The sequence below is a fragment of the Meleagris gallopavo genome, chromosome 3 (assembly GCF_905368555.1).
Source record: "Meleagris gallopavo chromosome 3, MGAL_WU_HG_1.1, whole genome shotgun sequence".
Lineage (NCBI taxonomy): Eukaryota > Metazoa > Chordata > Aves > Galliformes > Phasianidae > Meleagris > Meleagris gallopavo.
The window spans coordinates 51804696-51830997 of record NC_139406.1 but is presented as its reverse complement, the minus strand read 5'-3'; the positions used below and the strand labels follow the sequence as shown (position 1 = coordinate 51830997).

Below are 26302 nucleotides of genomic sequence, written 5' to 3'. Positions count from 1 at the left end.
GCAGTGGAGAGGTCAATGTGTATGAATACACAACAAAATGGCATTTAGTTATGACTGCTTAAACTCAATTAACAATTAAACCAATGCAAATGAGTTTTACTTTCACTCATCTTACAGTGTAGGCAACATTAACTTTGTGATAAACTGAATTTGAACATGTCTTATATGCTTTATATTTGTCTCAGTTGTGTAATGGACTCTACAGACAACTTGTTTGGTTTCTTTTGAGGTTAGTCACTAGAGTTCAGTTCTGAAGCTGTAATCTTGTTTTGTATGTACTGCAGGGCTGTTGCTTAACTTGCTCTGGATTTTGTCTTATGTGGTTTTTTTTTTTGGAAGACAGCAGTTGAATGGAAATGAAAGTTCAGTTAGTGAATGAAATGTATTAAGTATAGCTAGGTCTTGAAGCTTGGCAATAGAGCTCTGCAAACTCTAGCAGTCTAAAGCAACACAGAACACTTTTAATAAGTAGTCTTCTCTTATTTGTTTTAACTTACTGCCTGTTACTACTCTTTAAAAACATGAACTTTGTGCAAGGCAGGCACTGTACTGTAGGAGCCAACAGTACTTCTGTGCTTATGTTAACACTGACCAGACACTGTGAGGTGCAGTTCTGCAAATACTATGCTTAGCTTAGTGTGGTTGGTAAATACTTCTGACTTGCTGTTCAGTCCTCCTGACACTACAATTACAATGTTTGCTTAATAATCTTACTTTTTTTTTCCTTTTTCTTTTATTTATTTTTTTTTTTCCAGAAAAAGCATGCCTTACGTTGCTACTGCCAAGCAATGCAGGTTTACAAAGGAAAAGGCTGGTCTCTTGCAGAAGATCATATTAACTTCACTATTGGTCGTCAGTCATTTACACTTCACCAGCTTGATAACGCTGTGTCTGCCTTCAGGCATATTTTGATCAATGATAGTAAACAACCTCCAGCTCAGCAAGGAGCTTTTTTAAGAGAGTATCTCTATGTTTATAAGGTAAATATCTTTTTTTTTTTTTTTTTTCAGTGCCTGGAGAGGTCGGCAATTCTGTTCACAGCAGTTCTGTATTATGTTATCAAATGATTTTCTGTCATACCTGCTTTGTGACTGGGTCATGTTTTTTCTCCAGTTGATATGTTCATTTTTTTCCTTTATCTTTCAAAAAAACCAAACTTGCTGTATCTGAGTGTGCATTAAGTTCATTTCCATTGGAGTACTAGTGTGACTCCTATAATGTGTTTTTATTCAGTTAATGTTTCATTTTGAGGTTCATGGCTGAATTGCAATTTGTGACAGATCTTCCCCCTAGAGGAAAGGAATCTGTTTTATTTTGATTTCTTTATAGAAGACTTAGGGTTTTTTGATAGTATATCTTTGTTAAAGACTAGGTAAATGTGTTACTTGCTGATGCCACTGATAAAATATTTGGTTTTGATTCTTGATAGATCTTGTGGTGCCTGTTTATCTCACGTGTAGTTTTAAGCTTCACAACAGTAGAAGGTTTTCTGAATTATAAGCTATCTTTCAATTATTTATTACTTAGCATAATTCTGATTGGTACTGAAAATTGGGAAAAGTGGTTGTTCTTAAAGCTGCTGCATTTTGATTACTTGCTTAAGGCAAATAAATTCTGATCTACTTTCTGAGTAGATAGAAAAAGCAATTCTTATTTTTTTTTTTTTACAGGTAAACATAAATTCATTTTTCTCCTAAAAAAATTCATGAGTAGCAGTCTTTCTTTTTCCTCTCAAAGAAGTGTAGTCTCAGCAGGAGGATGCCACCTTTTTAGTGCATTGTTTTTTGTTTTTTTTTTGATACCTTGAATTTTTACCTGGCAGGGTACAAGATTATTGCAACTGTTAATAATAACAAACACCTATCCACAGTGCAGGTTTTTGTTACAGACATGATTATTTGTCCACAAACATGCTTTTATGGCAGCTCTTTAGCAATTCAGCAGCAAGAGATTAGCATGAATATTGCTGTTTTAAAACAAACAAACAAAAAAAACTGAGTTGAATCCAGCCAACCTCCTCTGGTACTGTGAAGTGCTCCCTATCCCTGTTGTAGTAAAATTAATCTATCTTAAACTTAAGTAAATAATTGAATTAATGTGGAAGTTCATGGGTGATTCTGCCATATGCCTCACAGGATGTTTATTAGTTAATTAGTGATAACTCTACACAACTTGTAGCCTTGCAGCTACTTTCTATCTTTTAAACCTTACAAATAGAACTTACGTCCTGTTTACTAACTTGTGGTAGACCTTTTTTGAGACTGGTATTTAAAGCCCACAAGTCAGCTGTGCTGAAAGTCTATATAATGGTGGTGGTATAGTGAACGCAGCTTTTCCAGTCTGGTGTTAGACAAGCTTCACATAATTAAACTTGCAACAGCCATGAATCCACAACACTTAGTGTGCTGGATTCAAATGTTTTTTTTTTTTTTTTTTTTGGTATGGACTTCTTGAGCTTTAAGATACTATTGAGAGAAAATATTATTTAAAGAGTGTCAAGACAGAATGAACTCTCAAAGGAGTTAATATGAAATGATTCAATTTGCCTAAACATCAATTGCATAAAACTCAATCTCCTTATCATTCAAACGCTGCCAACATGCAGCATGTACGTCAGGTATATATGTATTGACATGACACTGTTTTCCTCCCTTATTCCAGAATGTAACCCAGCTATCACCTGATGGTCCTTTACCACAACTTCCTTTGCCATATATTAACAGCTCAGCAACACGTGTTTTCTTTGGGCATGATCGAAGACCAGCGGAAGGTTAGAAAATTTTGTTAACAGCTTTAAATCCCTTATCTATAGAAGTAAAACAGTATGCAAGTTCTTAAAAATAAATAAATAAATAATCTCTTGTTACGTAAAAACTATTGTAGCGAGATAACAAGTAGGATTCCAAAAAGAAAAGCTTCAGCTTAGTAATTACTCTCTAAATGACTTCAGACTTCCTGTATGGATATGAAATCGACATACACAAGTGTGCTGGATGCCATTATTTTTCACAGCCTGTAGACTTCAATGCAAGCTTATAATGAACTTCATTAAAGGGATTTATAATGTTGAGCAAATAGTAAGTGCTAGTGCCAGTACTAGAAATGAGCTTTCAAGTTAACTTTGTCTAGGTTTAAGTCTTTGGAACACTGTGATTCCTGAATGTAAAGCATCTTGAGTGGAAATTCTTATGTAGACTGTGGAACTGAATGCTCGCGGAAGGTGAAAATAAACCATAAGCGAGTATGCCACATAGCATGCTAAAATCATGGGATTCCACACTTTGCAAATGAAAATATACTGTAATGATCATCAGTATTGTCTTCCATATGTGCATTTCAAAATATCACTGTCAATCCAGTGACCAGTTGAATAATGTGGAAAGTGGTGACGATTGAGAAAATAAATATTTCTTAACAATACCTACCAAATTTTTAGTGCAGTCCTTTTGGCAACTGTTGAGTGCCACTGCTTGCCTTATTCTTCCTAGGTGAAAAGCAAGCAGCGACGCATGTAAGTCTGGATCAGGAGTATGACTCAGAATCATCACAACAGTGGAAGGAGCTTGAGGAGCAGGTTGTGTCTGTGATCAACAAAGGAGTAATACCTTCAAATTTTCAACCAACGCAGTTTTGTTTAAACCGTTACTCGGATAACTCCAGGTTTCCACTTGCTGTGGTAGAAGGTAAAGCTGGAATTTATTCATTTATCCCTGGATTATATTTGTACAGTACAGTACTGCTGTACTGAAAGTTCTTATGCAGTTGGCCTTTTGAGTTTGTTGAACTTTCAGATTGTAATGGGGGTAGCTTGTTCTCATTATTTCCTTGCATTCCTTTAATAGAACCTATAACTGTAGAAGTCTCCTTCCGAAACCCACTGAAGGTTCCGCTGTTGTTGACTGACCTTTCACTGCTGTGGAAATTTCAGCCGAGAGACTTCAGTGCTAAAAATGAGGGAGCAGCAAAAGATCCAGTAAGGGAAAGAGTTTTGGCTTTTTCAACCTAAACCTGACAACTACATTTATGGAATTTAAGTTTTCAAATTCTCATAGTGTAAAAGCACTTGACTTCAGTGTAGATTTAAAAGAGGGGGAGGGAAGTTAATTAATATGAATTCTTATGAATCACTTAAATTTTCCCATATCCACAGGGCACAAAGCATTCCGATTTAAGTTTTTCTGTAATGAGTATTATAAAGCCTAATGTAAAGCAAAATACTTAAACATCTTGTTCTATGTGTGGCATACCTATCAAGTCACCTTGACCAATAGGCACCTTGACCAACAAAAATGACTGGCAGAGTTAAGAAATGTTTTATCTAAGCCTCTTTCTTACGCTCGCTACGTTGAACGTAGCGAAGACTGTGTTCTGAGAGATGGTGCTGGTGCAACACAGGAACAGCTAGATACCTCTACTAGAATTTAAAATTAATATTTTTAATATTGTGGGTGCTCTGCTAATTACTGTTTAATTTGACACTTAAACTAATATTGCCAAAGCTCTTTTAAGGACTCTTGTAAATACCATATTTTGAAGATCTTAATACTGCATATATTAGAACGCATTACAGTAAAATTGTTAATAATGTGGGTTCTTAAACAAATGTAGTGATCTGTAGATGTGCTGCAGGTTAGACACTTCAGGTTTCATATGAATAAGTCTCAATGATTACCATACGTCTGCCCTTCTATCTGGTCTGTACTACTACTGCAGTGATGCTACAAATACTTTTGTATCAGCGAAAATATAAATTTGAACCGTTTTCACCAGGAATTCTTAAATTTCTCTCTTAAGTAAAAGTTTGCTGAGTTCTCAGCTGCTGCTTCAATTCAGGAAGGCAGTCTGCTATCTGAAATACATGCTTTCTTTTTCCTCGAATGTTCTAGGAATACTGCAAGAAATAATATTTAATGACACTTTTTCTGCTCAGGAGTAATATCTGAAAAGCTCTTTCTTTTCAGGGAACATGTGATGATGATATGATAGGAACAGAAGCAATAGCAGAATTTCTAATTAATAGTGAGGAGACAAAAATGGTAAGTAGTGTACTTCATTCAGTACCGAAAAGACTGTTTTTAAAACTTTGAGATAGGGTAGAGTTCAGACTTGCGATCTGAACTCCTGGTAAAATTTAGGAAATGTTACTGATGTGTGAAGAACTGGATCTTTTAAATCTTATCCATGTGTATTAATATCCAAAAAGAAAATGTAATAGGACGAAAGGCAGTGGGCATGAGCTGAAATGCGGAGTGTTCTGTCTGAACATTAGAAAATAACCTTTACTGTGCAGGCTAGAGAACAGTGGCACAAGCTACCCATGGAGGTTGTGGAGTCTCCCTCAGAGATGTTCACAACCTAACTGGGCAAGCAGATCTAGGGGATCCTGCTTAAGCAGAGCTGTTAGACAAGGTGACCTCGAGGTCCCTTCCAACCAAAGCAATTCTGATATTCTGCCTCTGTTCAAGTTAATTTTTGTTACAACTTAGGATTCTTTCCTAATGTGACAGACGCTTCCCAGTAAATGTCTTAGTTATTGTCTGTGGTTGCATCTAATGCAACAATAAAGTATCAAAAGTAGCCATGATTCGCTTAAATAATTGGACATTTAAATGTAATAATACTTTTTTAGTAGCAACAACAACAAAAATTTAACATATCTCCACAGGCGAGACTAAAGCTCTTTCCCCATCAAACAGGGGAGCTACATATTCTGGGAGTCGTTTATAATCTTGGCACTGTTCAGGGTACTGTGACATTAGATGGGATAGATCCTTCTATTGGATTACAGTCAGGTAAGTACATTGTTCCCTCGAGTGTGTCTCTGGAAAGGGGAAATGTGGATTCCATGGAGTAGAACTAAATCCTGTTTAATATTTGACTGTTATGTTGCAAAGTCTGTGTTCAGATAAAGAGACAGAAATGGGAAATAACTGGAACAGGAAACTAATGAATTGACACCTGTAGGAATCCTGTGAGAAAGGAAATAACTTCTGCCAGATGCATTCTTCTGCTACTTTTAAATCTATGGAAATTATGAAAAAATGAAAACATTCCACCTAGGGTATCTGTAACAAGTTTTGACTCCTTTGCCATTTATTTTTTTTCCCCAACTTTTGTCTCAATGTTTCACTGAAGTTCTTGGTATAAATAACCACATTTAAGTTTATCTGATAGTAGTTCTTTTGTTTTTATTTCCTTTCCTTTATATTAATGTATAAACGCTTTAATTGCATGCTGCTAAATCTGCTTTGTTAAGACCTTAAGTTTAAGTCTGACACACTAAAGAAAACTTAGTTCTTGGATAAAATGAGGATTAAAATACTTGAATTAACATACTTGAAAATGTCTAAAAGAAATGATGAAGCTTGATCAGCTATCTCTGAAGTGAAAATCTTCTGGCTGATTCTCTGGAATAAAAATCATTTGAAGAGTGCTGGCCTGCTTTTGAAATGGTTAATGCTATTTTTCTTCTAGCTTAGAAATTAGAAAATTAAATAAATTAATCACATTCACTCAGTAATTTTCCCACTCAATTTGATGTTCCTATTCTCTTTGCTGACAGAACTGTAAGCATTTATAGAGGGCAGAGTTAGTTTACAACAACATGTATCTGGCTATCTTAACTTGCAGTAGCAGTGTGTTCTGTCGCAGTAGTTCTGTAAGTGATGCTGTTTAATCAGTCCACAGTAACAAAAAAAAAAAAAGGGAAGTTCTGATCACTTTTTCTAAAAAAAATTACTTGAGGTATTAAAAAAAAAAAAAAAGCTTTTCAAAATTCTTTCAGGGAAATTTGTCTCCAATGGGTTATCTGTACGAGGACGACAAGACTTAGAAATCCAAGGGCCTCGACTTAATAACACAAAAGAAGAAAAAACATCTATTAAGTATGGACCTGATCGGCGTTTAGATCCCATTATTACAGAAGAAATGCCTTTGTTGGAGGTATGCAGTTATTTTTCTATTCATAGTATTGAGCAAATTGCTGAATGTAGAGCTACAGTGTTTCAAACAACAAATTCATAAACCTTGTTAATGTTTAAATTTTTCCTGCTAATTGATGACCTGTTAGCACCAAGTCTCTGTCTTGTTTTCCAAGAGAAACTTACGGCCTTCCAATTAAGTTTTGAAATTGTCACAGTCCTCTTAGAATGTTTGGTTTGCAGTATTTGTAGCCAAATTACTATGGGACGTAGGCAAGAGGCAGGAAAGGTTTTTTGGTTTGTTTGCCATATGTCCAGAATACTTCAAGTCTGTTGATTAAAACAGTGATTTTATTTTTTTTTTTCCTGGAGTCATTAAAGTGATCTACCTAGTTAATGACAGCACTTATAGTTTAAGTGTTTTGGTTGTTGTTTTTTTTTATGCCTGTTGTAGTTGATAATTTGTTTTGGTAATTTGGTTCGATGTTCAGAATCTTTTCCTCCTGTTCTTTCCAATACAGGTGTTCTTTATAAACTTTCCTACAGGACTTCTCTGTGGAGAAATCAGAAAAGCATATGTAGAGTTTGTGAATGTGAGCAAGTGTCCTCTTACAGCGCTGAAAGTTGTGTCCAAGCATCCAGAATTTTTTACTTTTGGTGCAAATACTGCTGTTCTAACGCCACTAAGTCCTTCTGCTTCTGAAAACTGTAGTGCTTACAAGACTGTTGTGACAGATCCTACCTCTGTGCGTACCGCACTGCTATCTTCAGCTTCTTCTGTAGACTTTGGGGTTGGCACGGGAGGTCAGCCTGAGGTAATACATGTCCCACTTCCTGACTCGATTCTTCTTCCTGGGGCATCAGTGCAGCTGCCAATGTGGTTACGGGGACCAGATGAAGAAGGAGTTCATGAAATAAACTTTTTATTTTACTATGAAAGTATTAAAAGACACTCAAAAATGTGGTAAGTTATCTACTTTTTTCCTGACCTACTTGCTGGGATGTTAATAATAAGCACATTAACATGAACTTTAAACTTAATGAGTTGCAGTAAAGATGTTCAAGTGGCTTGTCTGTAATTTTAAGATAATATTTCTACAGTGTTATTTGATTTCTGTATGAAGTTGTACATGAAGTTTGATTTACACACTGTTTTATGGAATATTGTTTTTCTTTTTTGTTTTTTTTATATTCTTGAGACAGTGAGCAGTTGAGTTTGATACCACAAGCTAACAGTATTTTCATTGAATTGAACTTTACTTATTACTTAGTCTCAAGTTCTGCCCTTGTTCCAGGCTATAAAGACTCAGGAGAACTTTTCTGAGAAACTAGTTCTTCAGAGATTCTGGAGTAAATAATTATTTATTCCAGAAAGTGAAGACATCAGCATTTAGAAAGCCATAGCATAGTTTTATCAAACAGTTAAATTAGGAAATGAAGACTCTCTTACTCCTTTCTTCAACTCTTCTATACTGTTTCTACAAGACTACCTTACAGTTGTTACAGTTCAAGGTTAGAGCTGAAAATTAAGTTTTAACAAGCTTTTAGTTTTCAGCTTTGTAGGAAAACTGGTTGCAGACTTAAGTGTAATTATTTAATTCTCTGAGGGTAATTCTACTACGGAGCTGTGTGTTTCGATTTGTTTGTTGGGAGAAATGTGCCTCAGCCTGCATTAGGCAGCAGCACAGACTAGAAGGAATACATCTGTTGGGTCAGGATTGGGGATCTGTGGTAGTATACGGTTTCAGGATGATGGTGTGTTAGGTGAGCTGTAGTCCAGTGTACTTAATGTCAGCTTGTGGCTGGAGATTGTTTTCCTGGTTATTTCTGACAAGGAAGCTGAACTCGTGCTGGGACACTGCTTTATCATGTAAACCAAAGCAATGTAAGCTGAAGATGGTCAAGAGTAGATCAACATATTCCTGGAATCAAATTACTAGTTGTTCCTTCACCATTCCTTCAGACTTAAAACTGGCATTTCAGAAAAAACAGACAAATTTTCATTTGGCTTTATTCTCTATTCCTATAGGTTAGCTTATAAATTTTCTTGTTTGTTGTGGCTTTTTTTCCAAAGAATGGAGCTTATTTCTCCTTTGATTTCATAAAATTCAGGAAGTGGTGTGTTGGAGATATGGAATACGGTTACTTAGAGACTGTATTTATTCCCTACTGTGTTGAATTTTCCAGGGAGAGTTAAATATGTGAAATTGTCTAATGCTCTGTAGACTGACCATGATTCTTAAATTTCTGAAGGGTAGTTTAATTTGTGCCACTTGTAAGTTACGCTGACACCTGTATATCACTGAGGATTGTCTGTAAAACTTAAGCTTATCCTATGGATCCTATGTGATACTTTATTGAAATACAGTTTAGGAAACCAACGATACCTTTTTTTATTCTCTTGAGACAGAAGTATTACACTCATGTAATTAGCAGACAGCACATGTCAAATGTATACACACCTCTATTTCCATATGAATGCTACTGTAGTGAAAAAGCTTGTGTGTTTTTATGGGGTCCATGAAGTTTATGTATCTTCAGTAATGCAGGAAGGTAACTTTTGTGAAGGTCTTGCTGGCCTCAGGGTTGAATGCCTCTGAAAAGAAGCAGAATTGAACTGGTTCTCAAAGTAAACTTTGGAAACTCTTAATTTTGTCAGAATTTGTTCAATGCGATAGTATTCTGAGATCTTTAGTGAATGTTTCTGCAGGAGATGTGACTAACTACCAGAGGGTCTTCTATGGTTTGTTTGCTGGGAAAAATGTATTTTGTGGTGACATTAAATGGCCTAATCACTTCCCTGTGTCTTACCTGAAATATTAACAAGGTGTTTTTCAACGTGATATCATGAAACCACCATTTCTCTAGTAATTCTGAACTGGGTAACAATCTGTGTATTTGATAGGTGCCTGTCTAATGCAGTATGATTGCTTAGTTTTCTGTCAAAAGTGTGTAATAGAAAAATGTCGTCTTGATGATTGAGGGAAATAAATAGTCTAATGACCTTAATGTTGATGAGAAATGTAAAAGCTGGACTTGATGAAGTGCTCTGGACAGCAGTCCTGGTTCTTCAGAATGTCTTTCTCCTCTCTTTCCCATTTCATAGTCATAGAGTACTAAGGCACACTGCAGTTATTTGTACTAGCCGGTCTCTGCATATTCGAGCTACTGTCTGCAGAAGTAATGCACTTGAAGATGAAGAAGGCAGAGGGGATAACATGTTGGTGTTTGTGGATGTAGAAAATATCAATACTGTAAGTTCTTACTTTTAATAGTGGTACTGTTCTTCAGTTCAGCACATGTGTAAATGTCTCCAGTAGAGCCAATACTTAAAGCTTTTTTGTACTGTAACTTTGACTTTGATATTAAGTAAACCTTTCATACTTAATCGTTCCAATTAATGTTAGTGCTTTCTTTCCAACAGTAAAGCTGTGTGTCAAAACTGGGAATCTGCTGTAACTGTTTCTACCCCTAAATGTGATCTCAAGCCTTTTTCTTTGAGCTCTTTTTGGAAGATTATTCCAAAGTCATGGATGTATTTGACATGCATGTCTTTCAGAATTGCACTGAGTGAGACAATCTTCATTGCTTCTCTCTGTGCTGCACCCTCAGTAAAACTAGTGAACACGTGAAGGAGCCTTCTGTGTTTGTATTTAGTGAAATGTCTGAACAAATTTTTGCAGATGTAGTTGAAATACAGACATATCTGTTGCAGCCTGTTGGCGTAGCGGAGCAGGTGACATTACTTCAGTTTGTCTCACCGTGCTAATTCAAACTTACTCAACTTTTTTGGTTAAAATTTGTTCCCATTTTTTCAACCATAAAGCAAGGTAGTTGAATGCATTGCTTATTAGAACTCCTGGACACATAAATGGTGGTAGAATCATGGAGCTGATTTGTCATTTTGTGTTGTGTGTATGCTCTGGTTTTTCTTCAGCTACTAAAGTGAGGAGGAAGGAATGTGCTATAAAGAATTTTTCAAATTTGCAGATGGCACTACGTGGAACTTAATTTTCCATTGTCATCTTCTCCTTTCCCTGAAAAAAACCAATCCTGAATGTTGTTTTTCCTCGTATGTAATAAAAATCCTGAATTCCTGGGATTTAGGATCTTGCAAGGATGCTGAAGTAATATTTAGAAACTAAATGCTGTTGTGGATAATGGTCTCTGTTGGAGGTTTTTTATAGTTGCTAAAATGCCACCTTGGAGGGAATTTTTCTTTGGAATTTTTTTCTTTGTGTAGTTTTATTTACTAGAATTAAATGTCTTGGATTGTCTCACATTGTAGTGGTTCTTCAATCCCTCCTTATCTCTCCTGCATATTGTATTGCATGTGGTTTGAAATGAGGAGTTAAATGGAGTTTCTAGCCATGCCATTTTGTGACAAATGCTTACTTTGCAATGAAGAACTTGACAACTATGATTGAACTTATCTGGCATCTTTTTTTTTTTTTCTCCTTCTTAGAGTGAGACTGGTGTTAAAGAATTTCACATAGTACAAGTTTCAAGTAATAGTAAGCACTGGAAGCTTCAAAAATCTGTTAACGTTTCTGAAGACAAAGGTGTGTATCCCTATTATCAAAAGGACAGCAAATCCAGCTTCTGCCTGATGAGGAAACTAGTTTTCCAAGGAGTTGAATTTTGAGAATAACTCAGTTGTAAAAATTGTATGTCCCTTTTGAACGTATTGAAGTGACCTTAAGCTAAACCTTAATTTTAAAAAATGAGCTTAATTTACAGGTAAATTATTTAGATGGTATAGAGAAGTACATGTCTAGACTGGCTGATAAGTTGCCACACAGGAGTAATGTTTCACAGCATTCCTTTACTTTCTTTTATTTATAATTATCATTGTGTTTAACTGATCAGTAGAATATTTGACAAATGCTCTATTCTATTATTAGAAATATGCCACAATTGCTAGTACTGTGTATCCTGCCTTAGCTAATATAATTGTTTCTTTTTGAAAAGACAAAATGCAGGCAACAAAAAAAATGAACTGTTAACCGTATCTAAAAATGGTATCTTTGCATGTATGCTGATGCTTTTTCTACTTAAAAATGAATCTAATGTGTTGTCTTATTGCATTAATAATGAAGGTGAACTAGACATACTTTGTCATCTTTCAGTTCAGTTTTTGTTTCTGTCAGTCTCCTTTAGTTATGTATATATATGTATGTGTGTGCATATATGTAAGGTAGGTTAGCAGAAGATGATTTGCACTACTTGATTGTGATCAGTGTGTTTTTTATCTGAAGTTCAAAGGCTGACTTGTTAATAAGGGATTCTATGTGATTATGTTGAGGGGCAAAAAAAAAAAAACTTGCTACTTTTTCTTTCAGACACTAAACTTGCTAGCAGAGAGAAAGCAAAGTTGTGCTTTAAAGCAGTGAAATGCAAAAACTCTGAAGGTAGGTTTTTCTGAATGTGCTAACATTTATGAAAAAATAGTCAATGTTGTGTTGAAATTGAGACTTGTCATGATGCTGAGAGGATGCTTTCTTTTCTTATCCCTTAGAAAATTACACATTTGCAGACATCGTCTTTGGAAATGAACAGGCAAGTGAATTGGTGGAATTACATACTTTCTACTGAAAGCCTCTTTTTAAATGTAGAAGTATGAACAGCTCTCCTTATACAAAGGAGATTATAGGATAGTCTGGTATTTTTGGTTAGTGACTCAACAGTTGAAGTCTTTTAGGAGTGCACTGAGATGCTAGCTTTTTTCCTTCTTTTTTTAGATCTTAAGAGCAGTTCTCTAGTAGTTACCTAGTAGAAATCTGAATTTCATTTTTCTCAATTATCTTTTTACTAAGATAAGTTAAAAATTATGATTACTCTTGGTACACATAATGTTTTTCCAAGACTTGAGAAAATAGAACATTGGTATCGGTTCAGAAATCTACACTAAGACAGTGATGTTAGGTGGATGTCAGTACTAGATTGCTTGTTTTCTTTATATACCTCTATACCTTTTTAAAAGTCAAAGAAAAACTGCTTACTACAATTTAATTTATAAGCATACAGATTGAGTTTAGGACTAAAAAGTCTGTTTAAGCTTCCCTAATGGACTTCAACTTTCTTCTAAGAAAAGGTTCTCTCTACTGGAGTGTTGTAGAGGAGTCCCTCCTTTCTAGCAAGTTATGCCAAAAAGTAGTTAGCTTTCTCATTGAGTTTGGATATTCTGCTGAAATTAGCAGTTTTGCAACAGTATATTCTAATCTAATCCCTCTAAATGGAGGGATTAGAAATCTGAAGTTTACTTATCATGTTTTGTCCAAGTATAATTGCTGTCAATCTTAAAACTACCAGTTCCTTAGCAAGCTTTTGGTGTTTGGAAATGCTTAGCACAAGTGATAACCCAGTACTTCTGGCTGTGCTTCTTACAATATGGAATATACTCTGCAGTCTCTGTTATTGTTAGCTAAACGTGCATCCCTAACTCTGGTAAATGCTTCTAGTTAACTAACCTGAGGAAAGTATTATAGCAATGATTATTTGCACGTGAGTTAGCCTATGGGGGACATGCCAACTCTCTTCACCATACTTGATCTTGTAGTGGCATGTCTGGTGGAAGTAATTAAAGACCTTATTTTTAAGTTCGGCCCTTGTGGTTTTAGGCCAATGGTCTGTAGCTGTATTCCACTATGTTTCCTTGGAGGTGTTTCTACATAATGCTGATCTCAGACGTAGTAACCAAAATGTGTGGCATCCTCTAGGTTTGCAAAGAGCTGCTTGGAACTCAAATACTATGATTCCTGTTAAAGGATATACTTGTGTCAGCTTAAATCCTGTTCTGAGTCCTTTTTCTTTATTTCTTGCAGATAATAAGTTCAGCTAGTCCCTGTGCAGACTTCTTTTTTCAAAGCTTATCCTCTGAATTGAGAAGAACTCATGTGCAATCTCAAACTCACGCATCTCAAAGGGCTGTGAAGCAATCATTTGATGAGGCAGTCAGATTGATACAAAGATGCAGTGAAGTGGACTTGAACATTGTTGTACTATGGAAGGTATGCATTTTTAAGTTTTGCAGAAGTAGGTTATGAGAGTAGGTAGATGATGATGTAGAAAATAACAAATATGGCACCTTGAACTTTCAAGCGTGCTTAGAGAAATTGTATCTTAAGTTTTGTATAAAATCAGACTAATGAACTAAAGTGTTGGTAAGCAGAGGTAGTCTTAATACTTGTTAATTTACCAACTGTACTTAAATGATTTTTCCAATGTCCTAAATGTATCCAGTTCTTAATGTTTTGTTTTTAAAAAATAAAATTTAAATTGTGAGTTTTGTTATGCTTGCTTCTATCAGAGAATTATAAGAATGTTACTCAATCTGCTTAAAAGAGGAGAACACATTATTTGCATCCTAAATAATTATGTATGGCAATTAGCAGTCTGAACCTGAGTTATGTGTGCTTACAAAGTGAAAAGCATAAACATAAATATGTAAGTCATGCTAGCATTGGAACGACTTATCTTCCACTTCTGGAGAAAGTCAGTAATTCTGTATTAAGAAGCTTATCATTTTTAAAAAAAATTTTTTGTCTGCTAATGACTTTGTATTTTGTAGGCATATGTTGTGGAAGATAACAAGCAGCTTATTTTGGAAGGCCAACATCATATTGCCCTTAACACAGTTGGGAAGGAGGCGTTTTCATTTCCTCAGAAGCAGGTAATCTACTATGAATTTTTTCTTAGCGAGTGCTTTTTTTCCCCCCAAATAACTTGATGTGCCTTCTTGTAAATGGAAATAAATGGAATCACTTCTTGTAAAATATAACATAAGACTTGAGTAAGGTGCCACTATTTGGTGGTTTCATTAACTGTTCTCTATTATTTCAGGCTGGATGTAAAAGGTTATTAATGGTATTATGTCAAGTTAATAATGAAATGATGAATTATTATAAGAGTTACAAAATTAAAATTATTCTACACAACTTCTAATTGAAGATCTTTATTGTAATATCTTAAACAGAAGAGCAGAAACATCGGGGAAAGTAGCAAGACACTGGAAGTTTCAGTGGAATATATCAACTAATAATTTACTATTTCATGTTCTATATGTACTATTTCAGAGCCTATTTGCTTACGTAGAGAAATTAACATCTGTAAGAAATTTGTGGGTATCTCTTGCTATGTGAAACAGTAATAACTATGGAAGTTAAAGATAAATTGGTGTAAAAATATGTATGTTAGACACAATTTTTGCATTATGATTAATATGCAGAACAAAATATGTCTAGAGTTCTGCTAACCAGTATAATGCTGCGTTTTCTTGTTTTGGTGCCAGTTTCCTTATGTCTTCCAGTATTGCAAGATTTTCTTTTTACTCCTTTTTTTTTTTTTATTATGGAATAGATGGGATGAGACATGTAGTTTGAGCTAAACTGCCTGCTCTTAATTCCTACTGGGGATAAAAGGAAAATCAAGGTTGAATTTTTGAAGAGGATTTTTTTCTCTCGCAAAAGCAAAAACAAAAACCTTTGCATGTATGAACTCGTGCTATGCTGAACATTATTTTACTGTGTTGGTCTAATTACATCTACTCTTTCTGGTGTTTTTCTTCCTTCTTTTAAGATGTATGTAGAACAATCAATAACACTAAATATCTGAAGTTAGGAAGTAGAATGCTGTGAACTTCTGCTCCTGATCTCACTGAGGTCTGGTTCTTGCAAGTCATTGGGGAGAGAAGCAGTAGGAATGAATTGCACTTGTATCCTAAAACAAACATGGCACTGAACATTAGAGTGATAAGGACTTGCTTTTTTTTTTGTTGACTATATCTAGATAGCTTAATTGAATTCAGTTACTTCAAAGTAAGTGAAATGAATCCTGCCACCAGCAACAAAAAGGGTTGGGATGTATCCACAATTCATTTTGAGAGTTGAATGCTACTGTTCTACAGACTATAGAGACCACATTGTCAACAATATTCTTGTTACAATTGCAAATAGAAGCTGCGTTGATTAATGTATTCGCTTTAAGTATAAGGAGCCAATTTTCAGAACTTATTTGGAATCACTCTGTGCCTTGGAAGCAGAAATCTTTCTGCACTGTCATGCAGTTGAAATCTAGTTTATAAAGAGGATAGTTTTTTCTTTTTTTCTTATAGTGTATGCTTAATTGCTACATCCTTATGGTAACCAAAGCTCAATCTGAATTTGGACTTCAATAGCTCGTAATCTCAGGACTGTTGAGGACTGAAGTCTTTTACACTCGCTATGTTTTGATTGGCATTTTATGTCACAGGAGAGAAAAGAAACTCCACTGAGATGGAAGATTAAGTAGAACCTTACAATCATCTAGGTTGAAAAATGCATTCATGATTACCAGCTCAATCATAAACCAGTCCTACCAAGTCCCATCACTAAACCATGTCCCTTGTTGCCCTATTCATGCATCATTTAAATACACCCCAAGGATAGAGAGGGCACCGGTTCCCTAGGCAGCCCATTCCATGCTTGGCCACCCTCTTCATTAAGAAATTATTTTTAACATCTAATCTAAAGCTTCCCTTGTACAACTTGAGATCATTTATTGTCATTTTTCACTTGAGAAAACAGTCTGACACCCTCCTTAGCAAGGAGCGAAGCAAATCCTCCTTTCAAGTAGTTGTAGATAGTGGTGAGGTGTCACCTCAGCTGCTGCTTCTTCAGACTAAACAATCCCAATTCCTACAGCGACTCCTCATAAGTCCTTTTTTTTTTTTTCCTAGTCTTTTCAGCAGTTTTGCTTTTCTCTCTACACATTTGAGTAATTCCTCACTCTTGTAGTGAGGAGCCCAAAACTCTGCACAGTATGCAGACTTTGGTCTCTTGTGCTGTGTATGAGGGAGTAATTGCTTTACTAGTCCTGCTGGCCAGGCTATTTCTGGTGAAGGTCAGAATGCCATTGGCCTTCTTACTCACCTGGGCACACTGCTGACTCATACTCAATTGACTGTTGGCCAGAACCTACAGATTCTTTTCTGTTGGCCAACTTTCTAGCCTCTCTTTCCAAGCATATATTGTTGGTGGTAGACTCACTGTGGGACCCAGCATTTTAGCAATGTTAAAAGTCCAGTCACATGGCAACTCATCAGTTTAGATGCCTCTCTGCAAAGCCCTTCTACCCTAAAGCAGATCAGCAGTCCTAACTTAACTACCTGGAACTTACTGAGGGTGCTCTTGATCACATCGTCCAGATCATTGATAAAAAAATTTTAAACTAGCCCCAGGTCTGAGCTTTAGGGATGCCACTGGTGTCTGGCAAGTGGTTGAACTGAGCTCTGTGCACTATGACTCTTTGAGCCTGGCCATCCAACCACTTCTTTGCCTAGGAAACTACGCACTTGTCCAAGTTGTGGGCAGACAGTTCCTCCTGGAGAAGAAACTGGGGGCAATGGTTCCAAATGTGTTGCTAATATCCAGATAACATCCACAATCTTTTCCTCATCTACTAAGCAGGTCAGCATTTCACAGAAGGTTAGTCAGGCACTACCTGCCTTTTATAGACCCATGCTGGCTGTTTCTGATCACTTGATTATCTTGTATAATAAATGATTGAAACTTCACAGCAGTTAAATATGTGGAGTGAATGAAGTAAGGAGTTTAAAGAATCCCTGATATGGGATTAAATTAGGCTATGCAGAGGAAATAACATACTTCATCTGTTAATGTTTGCATATTCTTTGAAATACTTAGTCTTGAATTGAGGTTATTCAAGCAGTGAAAAGGGATGAGGGAAATCCCAAATTCAAACTGTACTTCTAACTTAATGTTAACAGCATTTTTGTAAATCTGTGTTCTGTACTAGTCATACAGCAAGGTTGGAAACTAGACTGTTCCTGGGTATCTTGAGCTGACACCAAAGTCTGTTTTCTGAGGATTAGACAGCAGAGGGAGATGGAGATGCATGCTTTTTACTACTACTTTATACAGTTTGATGAAGGGCTGCTCAGTTCTGCAGAATAAATCTGTCTGCAAGCTCAGAACAGTGGAGTCAACTAGGATGCAAATGGTGTCACTCTGTGCATTTCTTGTTGTGTTTTCCTTTGTTATTGTTGCTCTTTGACTTTTTTTTATTCTTTACTTGAGGAAGCTTTTTCTTCATGCGTTAATAACCAGCAAAAGAATTGTTGCTTCGGGCAATGCAGCAATTCCCAACCAAGAACGGTCTCACAATTGATTGGGAGAAAACATAAGACAGTACCCACTTCCCTTGATCTGATTTATTTTAACCCTCTGAACAATTACTCCAATCTTAACTGGATTCTTCAAATAAGTTGCTCTTAATTTTGGGGAGGTTAATTTCTATGTACTTAATGACTTCTCCTTTGTCAATTGTCTCTCTGAGACTAATTTTTTGCCTGCCCCTAGGGGTTTAGTTTGAATCTGTCCAAACTTCTAGGACTTATCAGAAAAACAAAGCTTCAGTAAACATCTGTAGTAGAGAAGTACTGGATTTTTTTTTTTTTTTGACATGTTTTTCAAGTTCTTCAGCCTGTTGCTGGCAGACTGGTAAATGGGTGTGCCAATGCATGATCATCTTAAGGTTTCTAAGCTAGGATGTTAAGACTGTTGACTGAGATGCAAGGACAGGTAACTTCTGTTTGATTTTTGTGGAACACATTAATGCGTACAACCAGAGACATGGAACAGGCAGCAGGATATGGTTATTCATTTTCCATAACAGCACAACTTGCCAGAATACTTGATTTAAAAAACAAAACAAAAAAACCCAACAAACTAACAACAAAAAAACCTCTGGTTTCCATAAAACACAAGATAGCAGAGTTGAGGAAAGGTTTAAAAGGCTTCCAGCTAAAATTTCTGTATGTACCTGCATTAAAAATGGTAAAAGTAAAGTGAAATTCTGTGAACGCTTTACCTGGAAGCTCAAATGCACATGTTTTGTTTTATTTCCATAGGAATCATAGAATGATTCGAGTTGGAAGGGGCATTTAAGAGCATCTAGTTCAAGCCTTCCTGCTATAGGCAGGGACACCTCCCTCTCGACCAGGTTGCTCAGAGCCCCATCCAGCCTGGCCTTGACTGCTTCCAGGGAGTAGGCATCCACAGCCTCTCTTGGCAAACTGTTCCAGTGTCTCACCACCCCCACAGTAAAGAATTTCTTCCTGATATCTAATCTAAATCTTCCCATTTCCAGTTCAAAAAACATTTTCCCTTGTCCTGTTGCTACCTGCCTTTTTTTTAAAAAAAAAAAAAAAAAAGTCTCTCCGTAGCTTTCCTGTAGGCCCCTGCAGTTGCTGGAAGGTCTCTATGAGGTGCCCTTAGAGCCTTCTTTTTCTCCAGGCTGATGAGCCCCAGCTCACCCTGACCTCGTACGGGAGGTGCTCCAGCCTTTTGATCACTTTGTGGCCCTCTTCTGGACCTGCTCCAACAGCTCCATGCCCTCCTTTTGTTGGGGGCTCTAGAACTAGATGCAGTACTCCAGATGGGGTCTCATGAGAGAAGAGCATAAGGGCAGAATCTCCTCCCTCAACTGCCTTCCTGCTGGTTGCACTTCTCTTGACACAACCCAGGATACAGTTGGCCTTCTGAGCTGCAAGTGCATACTGCTGGCTCATGTTGAGTCTTTCATCAACTGACTCCTCTAAATCCTTCATCTTAGGACTGCTCTCAAGACAACCTGTATCTGTGCTTGGGATTTCCCTGATCTTGCACTTGACCTTGTTGAGCTTGATGGGATTAGCATGGGCCCACCTCTCAAGCCTGTCCAGGTCCCTCTGGTTAGTCTCCCTTCCCTCTAGCTTGTCAACTAGGAATTCAGTGTATAATTATATTGAACTCGATGTTCAGTATATAATTATAAATGTTAAACCTCTTTCCTTCTGATAATGGCAATGATAACTATGCCTTTGGAGCTTGCTCACTTTCTGTCATTGGACACAGATATGTTTTTAAAACTGAAGGGTTTTAAAGTGGATGAGTTTGATTTTTCAATTTCTATATTTGAAAACATTATTTAATTTTTCTTGTTCTGATCATGTTTAAAAGCACATTAACCTAATTATTGCAAGGATTGCTTTTGAAATTGAAAATTTTAGGCTGTCTGATGTTCCTTAAACTCTTCAAAATGATTACATGTGAATATACCATTTCTATGCATCTATTGGAAAGGATGAAATTCTCATGTTGGAAGTGTCCTCTAAGGTCAAGGGATTATTATGGGTATATCTCTATGTATTTTGCTGTCTATTAAATCTGTTATATAATTCAAAAGATGCATTGATTAATGTGTAGGTTTTGACTTTCCCAACTTCAGTATTTTAGTATTTACAGAAAAATTCTAAAACTGGTGTGAAAAATACATGATTTCAGAAGTATAAATAATGATAATACATAATTCTGTTTCAGAGTAGCAAAAAACCTCTAACACTTATGGTCCTTATCTTTTTTTGCGACTACTGAGTATATGAAGATAGGAAAATCTTTCCACTTGGAACAGTAGCCTTGTGTTTTATTTTAGGTACATATCTTTGAATTATGGCCTTCGTAGATGATGGCTTTGGGCAACAAAAAGCTTTCTAAAAACAGCTTTACTAGCACAAATTGTACCATTTGTAGCCATTGGGAGACTACTGTGGGAACAGTGTGGTTCTGTCGGTACTGTCCATTTCATGCTTCCAATTAAGAAACCCACAAACTTGAATGCTGCCGTCTATCTTGACATTCTGGTCAATCTTGTCTGTGCCACTAGCATTATGTATGGATGAGATTTTCCAATTACATCTAAACCATTTTTAAAGGGGAACATCTCGAACATTGTTATGGCCTTCTTGTATGGAATATGTGATGCTTGCTGTCTCCTTGCAAAGCCTCCATGGATCTAAGTAACTGGAGTAGGTCAAGAGGCTGGCTGTAGGTCTCAGAACTTTTGGGTTTTTTGCATATTTTTTTTTAAAGGCAAAACTTCATTTGAATTGGTTCTAGGAGCTGAGCAACAAATAGCCACATGTTTAATTTTTAGTTTAGTTTTACTTTACTTCTAAGTGTAAATGGCTGAATATCTTGAGGTTTTTACTTAATGCCTTTTTGAAGGGAAGGTACAGGTCTGCAGGTGGATATGGGCATCTTTTTTTGCAGCCTTGATTCAATTTCTGAAGCTCCAAAATAGTCAAGGAATTTAATGCATCTTTAAACTTAGCATTTTATTAGAGTCTCTAAGTAGCTATCTGATCTCTATGCAGATCTTGGTTAACATTTGGAAGTGCTTAATTCTCTCTAAAGCATTAGGTGAGAGAAACATGTGCTAAATGTCTTGTTGTAGTCTTTGTTCCAGATTAAGAATAAATAAATAAATTACAAAAGCTAGACAGTGAGCGGCTCAAATTGCAGAAACAGACATTGTTAGTTGAATCTGACACCTAGAGGGTGACTGGAATTAAATTTCAGCCCTGTTACGGTAAATCATTAATCTTGCTGCCTTCCAGTCTTTCAGCAGAGTAGGAGTATTGGAACTAAAGGCTTTGAAATATTAATAGCATTTGGCACTTTCACCAGTGAATGTTCCTGTTGTGTTTCATGATGTCTTTGTATATTTGTAGAGATAAACCTTCATATTTGTCTCTTGTAGGGTTTAAAAAAAATACTCGGGAGTTCTGATTGGGAGGACTTGGAACAGGTAATTCACTCTAGGGCACATTACAGTTTGTAGGATGTTGGCATGTGGTTGAAGTGGGAGTTTGAGATTAAAAAACAAAACAAAACACAAAAAAATAATTTGAACTCCAGAAGCTAGTGTTTATCGTTCTGTTAATTTCCATCAAATTAGATACCCATAAGGTAGGGAGGAAATACCCAATTCATTAAAATGTTAAAGTAATGTGACGGGGGACAAGTGTATTTCATACATTTCAAGCTCATTTCATTCATTTTCAAATTAATCTTCTTTTTCAATAGTAAAGAATTGCAGGAGTGATTGAAAACCTAATTGGTTTAGTTTCCCAAGTATTTCAGCAAAGGCTTACAGATTGTTTGCTGATTTCATTGAGCCCAGTGTGTATGTTTGAGTCATGTTCTGTTGTCTGTACAATTTATCTTCAACTTACAAGGTACAACTCAGCAGTGTTAATTGAAAAATATTACTTTGTGCAGCGTACTGACTTATTGGTGTGTTTCAGTCTTCCTTCACTCTCTTTAATAATAGCATTGATTGCTGCAATTTTTTTTTCTAAAGGTGAACTTTTTGCAGAATAAGTTCGTAAGGCTTTTTCCTCAGTAAATCCTGCTTGAAAAATAGATTATGTTGATTGAACACTGTTCAACAGAGTAGTGATGTAATGCTGGACCAAATGCAGCCTGATTGACTCATTTGGTGTTGCATCTTTCTGTCATCTGACTTCTTCTGCTTCAGAGATTGGATCCTAATCTTACAAGCAGAATCAAAGTAGTGTCCGTGCTTTACTTGGGCTTTCAGCTGGGGATGAGGAAAGGCAACTTGTATAGCACACTCTTGCAAATCTAATTTGTAAGATAGTCTGCCTTTTAAAATCCTTCTGTCATTGTTAGCATGTCATAAACTTCTGGGTTTTTTTTCCTGTGGATTTGTCTGGAAAATTTGTCTATTAGCTTTCCTTTTAACTTCTCAGTGTAGGTGATAGGCTCTTCAAGTTACAGCTGTTGAATTAGGGAACCATCTAAATGCTCTGTTTCTTAACAAGAAAACAACCAAATCCCAGCAAATCACCACAACTCTAGCATACTTGTGTGAAACTTGCACAGATGTTGTGTTCACGTGCAACTGTGAAACCTCTCTCAAAAGAGAAGGTAGCAGAAGTTGTGCCACTTCTCATTTAGCATGCTTAAATACAAAATACATTGGAAAAAAGTTAAGCTTTATGATGCCATTGGCTTATATTCTTGGAGTTACAGTTCATAATTAAAAACTTGTAAATTCTGAGGCTGGATTTCCTGTGTTGTTTCATAGTGCCTTGTTTGAATGTTTTAAGTGTTGTTCTGAATTTATTCCAGGAATTACCAGAAACAGCCCTCCTAAAGTTTTTTCGACCCGAAAGCGCACCAGTACCTGCAAGACCAACGCCAGAGCAGCTTTCCAATCTTATCAAGACAAGTCTTCATTACCCAGAGTCCTTCAATCACTCTTTCCACCAAAAAAGGTTAGCAGCATATTTTATTTATAATCTTTTGGAATATTATTAATTTGATATAAATCCTACTGGGAGATGCAACATAGGTCATAATGTGTAAGATAAAACAGTATGGATGCCTCAGTTCAAGGAAGGCGGGCAGAGTTCAGTGGAGGGCTGCAAAGATGATGAGGGGCCTGGGCCACCTCCCTTATGAGGAAAGGCTGAGAGACCTGGGACTGTTCAGCCTGGAGACGACTGAGGGGGGGGACTCGTATCAGTGCCTGTAAATATCTAAAGGACAGGTATCAAGTAGATGGGGACAGACTCTCTTCTGTGGTGTCCAGCAACGGAACAGTGGGCACAAAGTGGAGCACAGGAAGTTTCTGTAGGTGCATGAGGAAGAGCTACTTTACTTAGGATGTGACATAGCACTAGAAGAAGCTGCCTAGAGAGTTCGTGGAGTCTCCTTGAGGTATTCAGTACTTGCCTGCATGCTTTCCTAGGGATTCTATTATAGGGAGCCTGAGTTAACAGTAAAGTTATACTAGATGATATCCAGAGGGTTCCTTCTAACCCCTACAACTCTGTGATATGCAGGAGTGAAAGCTTGCTGAGTTCCTGAATGTGCTGCTTCAGGAATGTATAGGTAAATCAAAAGCTCAATTTAGAAAAACAGGTTGCAGTATTACAGTCTGCAGTTCTAGTTTTAACTACAACTGTTCTCAAACTTAATGAAAGTAAAATAAATGTCCTGAGTTTGTGTGCATAACTACTTTAACACTAGCAGGTAATTCTAAGTTTTATGTTAAGAACTGTTAAGTCTATAGTACCGGACTTGATAATTTGAACTATGGCTGGAACTTCCATTAGAAATGGAAATGGTAACAGTTTAGGTCGCTTGGATCTTGTCTCTTGGAATAATCTCAAAATTAACCTTTTAAAAAGTAGACTGCTAGAGTGAATCAGCTGCAGCCTGTAAACTTGTACTCTTCCAAAAATAAAACAAAACGAGCTCCTCAAGCTCATTTCCAGACATGAAATGAATTGTACTTGCAATTATAGCTACTTAGATTTGAGTTGAGAACTCTGCTGTGTTATACTTGCATTTACCTCAGTTTCTGGCTATGTAAGTTGCCACCAGAGGTATTTTTTTTATTTACAAAATCTTAACACTTTCAACACTTTATAAGGTGGCATGTTTTAATGACATGTTATGAAGTGTGCATCATTCCAGAAACAAGTTCGTGTCTTATTTTTACTAGTAGCACTTTTCTTTTTGATCAAGTTTAGAATATGTAACTGTTCAGCAATGGCAAGAGCTTCCAGTGAAACAAATCACTTGTTAAATAAATAACTATTTCAGCTGCAATAGTTTGTACCGCTGTCTGTAAATATCTTGGATTGCTCTTTCTGCAGGATTATTTATAAAAATAATCATATTAATTGTGGACAAGCGTATCTATGAGCTCTATTCAGGATAAGGGCTTAAATTAATAGTAAACATATGCACTGTTTGATGTGCAACTACTTGTCTTTGCAGCCTCTGTCTGGTACCTGTTACTCTCCTACTTTCCAATTGTTCCCAGGCTGTTGTAGATGTCATGATTGATTTGCGGCATAAAACAACAAGGTAATGTATTTATGTTGATAAAAACATTCTTTGTTCCTAGTTCTAGGAAGTCTTTCAAGTTTTAAGGGAAATTATTGTAGGCAGGCAATCAAAAAGACTCAGGAACTTCCAGGATTCTAGAGAAGGCTGACAGTTGGCACTCTTGCATCTGGAAACTATTGGAGTAGTAACTTAGTTTTGTAATTCCTACTTCTGAGAAAAAGTTTTGAGAGAATGTAAACAAGTTTCTGTAAAGAGCTGGTGATGGACACAAAGTACCTTCTGAAATTTTGGAAAAATGTTAAATGAAGGGTTTGTAAAAACTGCTAATATGTTTCAAATGCAGAGAAGTAATGTTTGTTACCTTCTTTTTCAGCCCAGAAGCACTAGAAATCCATGGATCTTTTACGTGGCTTGGGCAAACACAGTATAAGCTTCAATTGAAAAGCCAGGAGGTCTATAGCTTGCAGCTGAAAGCTTGCTTCGTTCATACTGGTGTCTATAATCTTGGAACCCCCAGAGTATTTGCCAAGCTAGTGGACCAAGTTACCTTGTTTGAAACAAGTCAGCAGAACTCTATGCCTGCACTGATTATTATCAATAATATTTGACCACTTCCTGAAAAATCATACTAAAAGACAAAATAAATTGGATTCTTTTCTTATATCGCTGGTTGACATTTTGCTGCAGTTTTTTGAAATAGCACCTCGAACATCTAACTTGTTACTAGAGATCGTGTAGAAAAGAAAATAGCAAAATACTCAGACTTCTCAATTTGTTTCTCAATGCAACGCACGTTGGACTGAAAATATGTTTATCCTTTTGTATAATGTATTTCTTCTCTGGTAATTAAGATATTCTTAACACAAAGTAATCTTCAACTCCAGATCTGAACATAGTTCTATGTCTTATGCCCTGTCAAAAATGCAGCTTGGCTGCTGTTACAACTTCCAGCATGGCGTGTTTAATATTTGTGGCTGTATTAGGATATGGTTCAGGAAGAAACCCTCATTGGCTTTATCCTGTCAAAAGCCATTAGTCATAATAAATCCCAACCTTACTGTGAGTTCAATAGGGTGTCTCCAGGCTGTTTCTCGATTCTTTAGTTTAAAAATTTGTTTTGAGTTTTCAAGTCTATGAAAACTGGTGACCATTTGAGGTTTACAAGTCCCACAGAGGGTGTTTCAAAAATAATTTTTTCAACTAGTTTCAGTATTTTTCTCACTCATCTCAACACAAATGCACTATTTCACAACCATGAGATTGTCATTTAAATTGTCACTTGCTTTATTATGTAACTATAACAATTGATCTGTTTTAAAAATTAAATCTACTCAAGATTTTCAAGAAATGTATTATATTTATAACAAATGTACTGTAAATAGAATAAAACATACATCATATTCACTGTATGGACTGTTGCCTTGGATTTTTTTGCTTCCCTTTTATACAGCTGTAGCAGTTTACAGGTGCTGATTCTTGTATGAGAATTCAATTGTGTACTACTTTATCCTCGTCCTTCTTGCTCAGGTGAAGTTCTTTTCCTGTTGTCACTGTAGCATTGGTGTACATGTCAAATCGCAGAGGTTGCTGTATTTGCCTTTTGAGTGCTTAGAGTTCCTGGGAGCAAACCTCAATTCTGCTTGGGGAATATCAGTTGGTATGTGATGGGGAGTTGCT

The 26302-nt window shown here is 36.4% G+C and overlaps 1 protein-coding gene across 5 annotated transcripts in view; it reads left to right on the top strand.

Moving 5' to 3' along the window:
- Positions 1 to 26034, top strand: part of TRAPPC8 (trafficking protein particle complex subunit 8) — a 49129-nt gene extending 23095 nt beyond the window's left edge. For 3 of the 5 annotated variants that reach the window (XM_085220965.1, XM_085220963.1, XM_085220967.1), the window contains 18 exons: positions 756 to 980; positions 2662 to 2770; positions 3489 to 3683; positions 3843 to 3973; positions 4962 to 5036; positions 5666 to 5792; positions 6785 to 6942; positions 7442 to 7884; positions 10027 to 10174; positions 11386 to 11482; positions 12263 to 12331; positions 12439 to 12479; positions 13745 to 13930; positions 14491 to 14592; positions 21498 to 21545; positions 22895 to 23040; positions 24554 to 24643; positions 24999 to 26034. In XM_085220965.1, the coding sequence (XP_085077091.1) occupies positions 756 to 980; positions 2662 to 2770; positions 3489 to 3683; positions 3843 to 3973; positions 4962 to 5036; positions 5666 to 5792; positions 6785 to 6942; positions 7442 to 7884; positions 10027 to 10174; positions 11386 to 11482; positions 12263 to 12331; positions 12439 to 12479; positions 13745 to 13930; positions 14491 to 14592; positions 21498 to 21545; positions 22895 to 23040; positions 24554 to 24643; positions 24999 to 25233 (2625 nt within the window). In that variant the 3' untranslated portion in view covers positions 25234 to 26034. The remainder of the gene's footprint in view (positions 1 to 755; positions 981 to 2661; positions 2771 to 3488; positions 3684 to 3842; positions 3974 to 4961; positions 5037 to 5665; positions 5793 to 6784; positions 6943 to 7441; positions 7885 to 10026; positions 10175 to 11385; positions 11483 to 12262; positions 12332 to 12438; positions 12480 to 13744; positions 13931 to 14490; positions 14593 to 21497; positions 21546 to 22894; positions 23041 to 24553; positions 24644 to 24998) is intronic. The other 2 variants (XM_085220966.1, XM_085220964.1) reach the window with 1 other exon arrangement.
- Positions 26035 to 26302: the final 268 nt, after the last annotated feature.